The sequence below is a fragment of the Olea europaea genome, chromosome 14, assembly GCF_002742605.1.
Source record: "Olea europaea var. sylvestris chromosome 14, O_europaea_v1, whole genome shotgun sequence".
Lineage (NCBI taxonomy): Eukaryota > Viridiplantae > Streptophyta > Magnoliopsida > Lamiales > Oleaceae > Olea > Olea europaea.
Window position 1 is genome coordinate 3,816,828 of NC_036250.1, and position 11,998 is coordinate 3,828,825.

Sequence of the window (11,998 nt, forward strand, 5' to 3'; positions counted from 1 at the left end):
TTTGGAACTTCGTTCCTAATCCCCTTTTGAGCTTCCGTCAAACGGAAGAAATCACTATATCAATGGAACCAAAATTTGTTCGGTACAATTTTCGTAGCACTCTGCCGAAATCACACAAGATTTCCCCCAAAATTAAGCCTCATAAACCGTACAACATTCACTCAAGAATGATGAATCGAAGCCTATACAACAATCACTCAAGATTATTTCAACATAAGCCTCTATACATTCGACAATGACATTCACTCAAGAATAACACCAATACACCTTGTTAAATCACTCAAGATTATCTATACAAGGTTGGATTAATTTATCATCAACAGGGGCTAATTTTTGGAGTGCAAAAATTGATAGATTGAAGGACCAGAGAGAGAGAGAGAGAGAGAGACAGAGAGGGAGAGAGGAACACGTGAGGTGAGAGAAAATAAGGAATCTGAATTCTATGTTTCACGTCCATCCAAGCCAATTAATATAGAAGCCATTAGAAGTCTTCATCCAACAGTAGGTAATTTGACATTTGGCAAAATCTGGGCAATCCATTTAAAATAAGAGAAAAACATGTTCTAGCAGCTTACGTTTTTGGCAAAGTGAATTAGGTTTCTTTTAGTCCAATACAGTTTCTTTCATTTAGTAGAAAAACTAGTCAAAGTCAATGGTCGGTTGGTCCAGTCAGCCACATCATTGTGCCACTTTCTCTACATTCTCCACCTTGGTACAATGATTCCAATATCATCTATAGTAATCTCTCCGAACATGACATCACGTGCTCTTATTCCCTAATACACAAATTAGCAAAAGTTAATATTCAGCTGTTTTAAACAGTCCAAAAACTTGTTTAAAGGCAGCATTTTAGTTCCAACATCAGCAGGATTAAAATGGGTAGAAATCTTTTCAAGTTTAACAACACCTTGAGAAATTACATCTCTAATAAAATGAAATTTCACATCAACATGTTTAAATCTATTATGTAACACAAGATTTCTACTCAAATATATAGCAGATTAGCTATCAAAATGTAAGACAACATCATTTATGAAACCAAATTCATTTAAAAGTCCTTTTAGCCAAATTCTCTCTTTAATTGCATCAGTAGCAATTATATATTCTGCTTCAGTTGAAGACAATGCAAAAATCTTTTGTAATTGTGATTTCCAATTTATACAGGAATTACATAAAGTGTATACATAGGCAGAAGTCAATTTTCTGTTAAGTGTATACCTGCAAAATCAGAATCAGTGAAACCTCTCAAAATAACACCCTCAGATTGTTTTCTATACTCAATTCCTAGGTCACAAGTTCCCTTAATGTATCTTAGAAGCCACTTCATCGCTTCCCAATGAACCTCACCAAGATTAGACATGTATCTACTCAATACACTTATTGCAAATGCTAAATCAAGTCTAGAACAAATCATTAGATACGTAACTGATCCCATAGCATTAGAATATAACACTCTAGCCATTCTTTTAAACTCTTCTTCAGTTTTGGGACATTGATCATTAGATAATTTGAAGTGATTAGCTAAAGGTAGACTCACACTTTTAGCATCGGACATTGAAAATCTTTCAAGTATTTTCAAAGCATGAGATTTTTGATTTAGGCTTAGTGTGCCCTCTCTTCTATTTCTTTTAATTTCGATACTCAAGATTTTTCTAACAAGACCTAAATCCTTCATTTCAAATTCAGATTTTAATTTGTCTTTAATGACTCTATTTCCTTTATGTCATAACTCGCTAAAAGCATATCATCTACATAAAGTAAAAGATAGAGTGAATTCTCACATCCGTTTCCTTTACAATAAAGACAAGTATCGAAATTACTTCTTTTAAAACTAAGTCAAAGCACAAAAGTGTCAAATCTTTTATACCATTGTTTTGGAGCTTGTTTTAAACCATAAAGTGACTTTTTAAGAAGGCATACTAAGTTTAAATTTTTATTCACTTTAAAGCTTTTAGGTTGTTCCATAAAAATGGTTTCTTCAAGATCTCCATTTAAAAACGCAGTTTTTACATCTAATTGATCCAATTCCCAATTAAATTGAGCTGCTAGGGCAAGTATGACTCTGACAGTTGTAAATTTTACAACGGAGGAAAATATTTCATTAAAGTATATCCCCTCCTTTTGAGCAAAACCCTTAGCCACAAGTCTTGCCTTGCATCTAATGTCATTCTCATCTTTTTCACCTCTTTTGAGCTTATAGATCCACTTGCAATTTATAACTCTCTTTCCTTTAGGTCTTTTAACCAAGGTCAAAGTTTTATTCTTTCTCAACGATTCCATCTCATCATGCATTGCGTCTAGCCAATGCTTAGAGTCCTTGCTACTCAAAGCATCTTTATAGGACTCAGGTTCATTCTCAATGAACCCCTGAACAGTGACAAGGGACATTTCATCATCAAATCTCACAGGTGATCCTATTTCTCTCCTTTCTCTATCTCTAGCAAGTTGATAATCCTTTAAGGGTTGATTAACCTCAAAATCAGATTCATTTTGATCAGTTTCTTCATCATTTTGAGTTTCACTATTTTCAATCCGATCATATTGTAGATTATCATTATTAACTTGCTCCACCTCAATTTCAATTTCCCTTCCCTTATTTTTAGTTTGACAAGATTTATTTGTGTTATTTTCAGATTTCAAACAAGGCAGATCAGATTCATTAAACACCACATTTCTACTTATAATGATCTTATAATCTTTGGTCTCTCTTACCCAAAGTCTATACCCCTTCGCCATAGCCCAAAAAAACACATTTAAGGGCCCTAAGTTCAGGTTTCCCTTCAGATTGATTTGCAAAGGCTGCACACCCAAATATTTTTAGATTACTCAAATCTACAGGTTTTCCTGTCCAAACTTCTTCAGGGGATTTAAATTGTATAGTAATAGCGAGACTTCTATTTATGAGATAACTAGCAGTTTTTGCAGCTTCCCCCCAAAATAACTTGGGAAGACCAGAACCTAATAACATGCATCTAACTCTCTGAAGAATAGTTTGGTTCATTCTTTCAGCCAAACCATTTTGTTGTGGGGGTGTGTGTCACTATTCTGTGTCTTAGAATACCATGCACTTTGCACAATTTATCAAATTCATAATTGCAAAACTCAAGCCCATTATCAGTCCTCAACACTTTAATCTTTTTATTTGTTTGATTCTCAATCAAGGTTTTTCATTCTTTAAAAGCATTAAAAGTGTCGGACTTTTGTTTAAGCAGAAAGAGCCAATTTTTCCTAAAAAAATCATCTATGATTAAAAGAAAAACTTTGAAACCAGTATGTGTGGGCACAGAAGCTGGTCCCCAAAGATTAGCATGCAAATATTCAAGAATAGACACAGATTTATGCATCACAGGCAGAAATGGTAATCTATTTTGCTTATTGAAATTGACAATTTTTGGATTTGTGTTTGGTTTGGATTTAACCATCAAATTTTCACCACTAATAGATTCCCTCTTCTCAGATTTTAACTCTAACTCTTTATTTCTCAGTGCATTTATTACCACATCAGTAGTTAGAGTCTCTCTTTTATATTCAATAGCATTTTTGACATCTTTGTACTTATCACTTAGTGAATTTAACAAAACCACAACCAGCTGCTCTTTTGAGAGTTTCTCATCACAATCGGCTAGGTCACGGGATAATCTGTTGAATCTATCAATGTTAGCATCAAGATCAAGAGATGGGTCCAATTTGAAACCAAAAAATTGTTTTAGAAGATACACTTTATTAGACATGGTTTTATTCAAATAAGTATTTTCCAATTTTTTCCACAACTCAACAGCAGTTTTTGTCTCGCCAATTTCTCTCAAAAACATTGTCAGACAAATGCAAGAATATAGAACTCCATGCAGTTTCATCAAGTTCAGTTTTCTTAATTTCTTCCATATCATTAGGCCATAACTCATCAATGGCTTTAACACATATTTGTTGAAGTAAAAGGGCTCGCATTTTCTGACGCCAGAGACTAAAGTCTCATTTACCATTAAAAATCTCTAATTCAACTTTAGTTGATTTAATCAAAACACAATTGGATTAAAATTAGTGCAGGCAAATCACATACAAAGTCAACAGTATATACTACTTGCAGGAACTCAAATGTCATACACCATAATCAAATTTAAAGTGCACAGTTAACAAGTGAGTTATACAATACAAGTTATGCAGTAAGATCTCATCAGTCCATTCACCACATGAATAAGCAGTTTACACAAAAAACTAGCAGTGTGTCAAGTCACAAGTATAACATGCCATATACAGTATAATGAACTCATGCAGAAAACATAAAATTTGTCCAAAATCTTCCACTTATAAATCAAGACAATTCTCAGATTCCAGACAACTTACGATTTCTAGACAAAGGAATTGTCAAGATAAAGTCTCAAATTTAGGGATTTTAAGTCGGTTACAAAAGTCTCACAGTATAGACAAATATTATGTATGTAACTCGTCAATTATGGAACGAACTCACCAAAATCTCTTATTAGGGTTTCAAGAAACAAACGAGATCAACTGAACCAGTGCAAGAAACCTTCGAATCTACCAACACCGGCACCAAGAACCACCGTCAACTTGCTCTGATATCATTGTTACGAGAAGTTCAAAAAATTAGCCCACTTCAATCAACAAAAATAGTAAACTGCAAAAACTGAAATGAAAGAAAAAATGCAGAAAGCACAAGAAAGAACGTGGTATTTTCGCCATAAGGCAAGAGGTTTGGAATTTCGTTCCTAATGCCCCTTTGAGCTTCCGTCAAACGGAAGAAATCACTATATCAATGGAACCAAAATATGTCCGGTCTAAGCCAAAATCACACAAGATTTTCCCCAAAATTAAGCCTCATAAACCGTACAACATTCACTCAAGAATGATGAATCGAAGCCTATACAACAATCACTCAAGATTATTTCAACATAAGCCTCTATACATTCGAGAATGGCATTCACTTAAGAATAACACCAATACACCTTGTTAAATCACTCAAGCTTATCTATACAATGTTGGATTAATTTCTCATCAACAGGGGCTAATTTTGGAGTGCAAAAATTGATAGATTGAAGGACCACCGAGAGAGAGAGACGAGAGGCAGGGAGGAACTCGTGAGGTGAGAGAAAATAAGGAATTTGAGTTCTATGTTTCACGTCCAGCCAAGCCAATTAATATAGAAGCCATTAGAAGTCTTCATCCAACAGTAGGTAATTTGACATTTGGCAAAATTTGGGCAGTCCATTTAAAATAAGAGAAAAACGTGTTCCAACAGCTTACGTTTTTGGCAAAGTGAATCAGGTTTTTTTTAGCCCAACACAATTTCTTTCATTTAGTAGAAAAACTAGTCAAAATCAATGGTAAGCTGATCCAGTCAGCCACATCATTGTGCCACTTTCTCTACATCTACGTATGGAACTTAGGGCTGGGCAAATCTCCCGAATCGAACCGACCGAACCGAACCCGAACCGAACCGATCCGAACCCGACGGTTCTTGTCAAATTAAATACTCGAACGGGTATCTGAATTGAGAACCGACGGGTACGGTTCGGTTCTCGGTTCTAGACCAAGAACCGAAGAACCGAATCTTTCTAATTTTTTTTATATTGAGTAAATCAAATTATTTTAATTTTAATTTTTTCTAAACAAATTAACAAATTAATGATTTCTAAATCCAAATTTTTGGCCCAATAATTTGTTTCATTTCTAATTTTTTAATTTTTGGCCCAATTACCCATTTTATTGTTTCATTTCTTAGCCAAACAAGATCAAATCCACTAAATAACCCTAAACACCTACAATAAAGTGCATAACGTTGTCACGACTCTCGAACTCACTCTTGCAGTCTATCTAATATTCCAAAACTTATACAATCGTCGGTCGACACTCTGCCCTCCGATCGAAGCCGTGACTTTCCCCGACTGAAGCTTTGATCGTAGCGATCATTTGAACAAGGTAGTTTACTAATCTCTGACATTCCAAAACTATTAAATGTATCATTAGTCGTATTTATATAACGTTGTTATAAATGTTAAAAAATTTAATTATGGTACAGAACCGAACGGAACCGAACCGATCCGAACCGAATGGAACCGAACCCGAACGGTTCTATAATTATATTTGGACCCGACGGTTCCATTTACTAGATACCCGAAAAGTTTGGTTCGGTTCGGTTCTAAAGAGAACCGAACCGAACCGAACCGACCCGCGCCCACCCCTAATGGAACTAGCTCTCTATGCAATTCCTATTTGAGTAGCATTATTCTAAGCAATAAGTAATAACTAATAAGCACCTAGTTCATATATAATTTTGAATTTTGATAACTTAAAAACTTTTTTTAGAAACTTAATTATTATCTTCCTTTCAAAATAATTAACTGGCTTATATGTAGCGCGTGTTTGTGTTTTATAATTGTATTATTAAGTTACTTATTATTATTATTATTATTATTTCATAATTCGTATTCAAGCCTTCAAATATTTTACACCCATATTTAATTTAAGTCAATGTTTAATACGAGTATCTAAACTTTATATTATTCCTAATTCATACTCAAACTATCAAAAAATATTTCCCATCCACACCTAATTTAGCCCATGTTTGATGAAAAAACAATATTTTGAATAGTGATTTTTTAGAAAATATGTGATTCAAAAGTGGGAAAAGTTTTGGATTTATCGTTTACGTGCGAATATTTTATTGCGTGAATATGTGATTAAAAATGAGTATGCAAAAAAAGAGTTTTCAATAATGATTGTAAAACAAGGGCTTAATGAGTCATTAACAAATCAAAGTATCAACCCCTTTAACCACACTCGACTATGCTCGTGTCAATAATTTTCTTTATTGACACCAATGAGTTAGGGTTTATGAGAATTAAAATTGGACGATGAATATCATGATTTTGGGGAGTTCGGTGACTTGGAAGGCCTACCACATTTAGATACTTTTCAATCGTAAATGATTTATCCAACAAAAAGAAAAATACAATCCACACAAATGGGAGAAGGGGTCCAAAGTATAGACAAATGAGCCGAGCCTATTAGCCTAGGAGCAAGTCAAGGCCTAAGATCGTAGATGAGCCCAGTCAAGGAGAGTGAGAGCCTCGAAGACCGGTAGAAGATTTAAACGCCCAAGCCAATACAAGTCGGGAGCCATGAATGGTGCGAGGTCAGCCAACAAATTAACTGTCAAATTACGTTTTCTTATTTGAATTTGACCACCATAGAGTGAATGATAGTTGCATGGTGCACCCCTTGGCGCAACGATTTTGCATTCTTATGGCACGGGAAACTCACAGGTGAATGAATAGATTAGTTGTCGAAAATTTAGAAGTCAACATATTTCAATTAAATATGAAAGTTCAATATTCGATCATTTTTTTCTCCAAGTTCATACAAGAGTCAAATGTCGTGGCGGACTCAAACATTTGAAATTAGTAGAGCAGGATATTACTGTCTTGTTTTGCCCTTTGAGATGGTTGAATTATCAACAGAGGGAGTCAGGTCAAGAACGGTCGGGAGGGGTGGATCAAATTGCTGGATTTTGCTTCAAGTTTGAAATTGGGAGCCGTAGATTCGGGAGTTAGGATTGAATTGGGAATGGGATGGTTTCTTGCATTGAATTTCAATTTGGATTAGGTTTCTTTGGATTGGAATTTGGGTTTTGGGACAGTTTGGAATTCTTTCAATTGGAAACTGGAAAGATTGTTTCTTTACTCATTTTTTATTTTATTAAAAAAATTCTTTTTAATTGATGGGTCACGTGATCCATCGGGACCAAATGTAGGTCCGCCACTCTGAGATGTATGAACTTCTTATGCATGAGACTTGGCATTTAGTCCTTCCCACTGAAAAATCATGCAGTCTTCCAACGACTATTCTACTCCAATTACAACTTTCTCGTGCCACCTACTTTAGTTTCTAGCGTGTATATGCACGTGGACCGCCAGCATTTGGAAACCAAAATTACATTCCCAGAATGAAAATTCCGAAACAAACCAAAAAGTTTCACGTTTTAGTTTTTATTTTAATGTTATTTTCTTTTTTATTAATTAAAATTCAATGTCATATAATCTACCTAAAAAATAAACATGTGCCTAATGATTTACATAATAGTTTACGTATAAATGATATGGTGAAGTATAATTCGATCAGAAGTTTTCTTCAATAAAAAAAAAATAAAAATTCACCATTCATTTTTTGACATCTCATTTGTACATAAACCATTATAAAACTCGATTATGTACAAGTTGCATTATTCAAAAATAATATTTGAAGGGTTTTAAGTGTGATAGTCTTGAAAAATTAAACGTTAAAATCTACACTTAGTTTAGGACGCAGATATGACGGTTCGAGCCCATCTTTTGTGTAAATTTTTTCTCTTATATAGTTCAATAGAAAAATCTTTGTTCTCCCTTGACTACGTCCCTGTCTATTGAACCGTGTTTTAAACTTGTTACAAATGACATTTTTGTTTTGCGATTCATGTAAAGACGGCCAATGTTAATTGAGAGGAATCAAAGATTTTTCACTGTTCAAATTCCTTTTCACTTGTGACTAAACCAACGGCGAAAAAGTGACCAACAAAAGTCCATTGAAGATACCGTCTTGTGCCATGTGTCCGGCTTAGAACATCACTGGGCCCACACGCTGACAGAAGGAAAAAATGGACGCATGTTTTGATCAAATGTAGAATTGATGAAAATTCTATACATCCCCCTCCAAGAAAGCAAAAGGTGACAATTTCAGCAATATGCCACGAATCTTCTTCAAATTTTCTCTATATAAACATGTGAAAATTCCCAACCACGTAAAACCCAGAACGCAGTTTACCAAAACTCAAAAGGCCAGTCCAAGTTGAAATCTTGAACCACCACCAATGGCATCCACTAGAGTTCTAAGAATGTCAAGTCCTTTAGGTCTAGGCTCGTCTCGTTTTTCAAATTCTGCGTCTTCATCAATGGTGTCAAGGTCTATGGCACAAATGTGTTTAAGCAAAGCAGGATTGCGTTCAAAAAATATGTCTACTGGTGGTGGTGATAAGAAGAAGACGGCGGTGAATGCCGGCGGCGGCTTAGCTTGTGTGGTGATATCAGAACCAAAGACGGAGAAAGGGCTGGATTTGGCTGTGTTAATAGCAAATACTTCGAATGTAATTTTGCAGTGGTGGATTATGATTACTAAACAAAGTCCATGGAAATTCGATATCCAGATGTTCATTGAAAACGTAAAACAATAATCTTGGAATTCTTCACTAATTATTGTTCAGAGAATTATGGATTTTCATTGAATCTTGTTTTTCAGGCTATAGTTGACTGCAGATTCTTTACGTTGTTTGCAATTGGAGGATCTTTGCTTGGTTCGGTATTGTGTTTTGTTGAGGTAATTGAGTAGACTTTATTCATGAAGACATAGATTAGAATTTCTATTCAATTTGAATCTTTAGCAGAAAAATATGTTGTCTATACAGTTAACAAATTCCAACAATTTTCTCCCTTAATACTGTCTAGAAATACTGATTCTACCGTACCAAACGGTTTATGAAAGTACTAAGTACGATGAAAATGTCTTTGCAGGGTTGTTTCTTGATACTACAATCATATTTACAATATTTTCGTGCGATCTCACATACGATGCAGCAAGAACATGTTGTACAGCTACTAATCGAAGCTATTGGTACACCATTCCTTTTCAATTTAAATTTTAGTTCTTAGACATCATTTTAGGGTCCTTTTTTTTTTTTTGGGTAGCTGAAATGTTAGTGTAACAATCTAATATTCGATGACTCAATTGGTTGCAGATGTGTTCCTAGTAGGAACAGCAATGCTTGTTTTCGGAATGTCTTTATACGTCATGTTTGTCGGTAAAAACAATCTCAAAGGCGAAGGATCACAGCATCTAAGACCGAGCTTGTTTGGCAATTTCAATGTAGAGGTATTTGATGTCGTGGATTATTTAGCTCTTACTTGACTGCCATTTTATAAAACTCATTTTTCATCTCATATTTTTAATAAAATAATTTTACACGTAAACTCATAACTTTTTCTTACCTTTTAATCACACACTGTTCAAAAAATCGCATTTCACAAAATCTACTATCCAAAAATCTCTACCAAATAGGAGCTTAGTTTCTTGTTTTTTGTCCCCGCAGATTATTTATGTATTAGAACGTCGCAGTTTTCAAATTTTACACGTTTTCCTTTCAGACAATTACATCACGGGTGGGAATACAGTCTGTTATGCAAGCGAAGTCGAAAATGGGGCATGCTGTGATAATGATACTTCTAGTGGAGGTTTTGGAGAAATTCAAGAGTATACCTGTGGTCAATGGTTGGGATCTTGCTTGTTTTGCTGCAGCTATATTTGTTTCTTCTGCTTCCATATTTCTTCTTTCCAGACTTGCAGTTATTGGCACTGATACCGGTAGGTAGTCGAGGATTTTATCAGAAATTCGTTTCCATAAAACATCAAAGCAGTTTTGCAGCCAATGCATGAAGACAAGAGCCCTCCTGAATTTGTTTATTTTTTCAGCAACTTTAATAATCAAGCCAGATAAATACAGAATATCATTGTTATAGGCATATTCTTTTTGTTATTTTTTTGGTTGCTTATTTCCTATGTTTGGATTAGTGTTATAAAAACTAAAGCTACAGACAGATGAATATTACATCCTTCGTATATAGATTATTCCATGCTTCATGTCCATTGTGGTGAAAGATACAGGCTAATTCTTGCGGTTCTGACGAGTGTTTTTTAGTACACAATACTATATAGAATAATAAAAAAGATTTTATCTTCTTTAATCATGTCCAACACTGCACGGTCCAATGTATTGATGCAATGGGACGAGTAAGCATCCAACAAAACATTCAAAATTAGGCAATCCAATTTGCCCAAGGCAACCCACGGTATAATAAACACTACTCACTTTACCAACAATATCTGGAACTCCATCGTACCTAACAAATATGCTTAAAGAAGATCAAAAGAAAACAACTGAAAGCAGGTGACATGATTTCTATAATGCATTTATTATCCTTCATAACGGAACTCTGAACGGAAGCTGACTAATATTAACAAAAAGTAAGTAGATCTGTCTTGATATATTTTCCCTCAGATAAAAGCGGCCTTTGATTGACTCATTTGGGACTCGGGAAAATAATAATAATAATAAAATATAAAAAATATTGGACACAACTCAACTCTCCAATCCAAAACTGCTACTACTGAGTTTACAAGAGGAACTGCTTCTCTACATGGATGCCAAAAGATCCCTCATTTCTGAGACAGATGGGATGGTCTTGCCTGGGTAAATTTTTGCTACAAGTTGTGCAAAACTGTCATACTTGTCAAGGAACTCCTTCTGCCAATAGTTTACATAACATGAGTTAGGATTGGACTAATACCAAAATCGTAAGCCCATGTTCAATATTCAGAAGTTTTAAAATTAAATTGAAGAAATAAAAATTTGAAAAAGAAATATGTAGAGATGAGCTCCGTTGTCCCCATTTTGCTATCTCCCTAATAAACTTTTGACAAGTTGGGAGTTCAACTCTTATTAGCAAATGGGAGGGCGACAACACTAAAACCTACAAATGACGACAACTTTGAGATGAGTTATTCCCATTTCCTAATAAGAACTTAACCACCAAGGTGTCAAAATTTAGTGGAGAACGGCCAATGTAACATCATAATAAGACAACATATCTCATCTCAACAAACTCCCCCAACAAGTGATTTACAGCATCAGCATAATAATGGGAGATTCCATTTGAAAGCTAAGAAACGCGGACATGCATATTACACAACTCAGATACACTGGGATGTGATCAAGATTGTAGGACATGTACACATCAAAGAAACTTTCATTAAATCATTTTGTTATAAAATAGAATGGCCCTTAAATTCTTGGAGGAAGATGAACAATTTTTGAGTCTTTTACATTGCACTATCCCCCACTTAGAATTTGACATCTCATTACATTTTTGAAAAATCAAATATTTTGTGAGACATATTT

General features: G+C 34.6%; 2 protein-coding genes across 2 annotated transcripts in view; one reads left to right on the plus strand and one right to left on the minus strand.

Annotated features, from left to right (window-relative positions):
• The first annotated feature begins 8,754 nt into the window (after positions 1 to 8,754).
• Positions 8,755 to 10,673, plus strand: LOC111408831. The gene is made up of 5 exons (XM_023038612.1): positions 8,755 to 9,208; positions 9,286 to 9,363; positions 9,558 to 9,657; positions 9,782 to 9,915; positions 10,188 to 10,673. The coding sequence occupies exons 1-5, from the start codon at positions 8,861 to 8,863 to the stop codon at positions 10,410 to 10,412; spliced, it is 885 nt and encodes a 294-aa protein (XP_022894380.1). The 5' UTR covers positions 8,755 to 8,860; the 3' UTR covers positions 10,413 to 10,673.
• Positions 10,324 to 11,998, minus strand: part of LOC111408830 (exocyst complex component SEC3A-like) — a 23,597-nt gene continuing 21,922 nt past the window's right edge. The window contains exon 25 of the mRNA XM_023038611.1: positions 10,324 to 11,344. Within this exon, the coding sequence (XP_022894379.1) occupies positions 11,234 to 11,344 (111 nt within the window). The 3' untranslated portion in view covers positions 10,324 to 11,233. The remainder of the gene's footprint in view (positions 11,345 to 11,998) is intronic.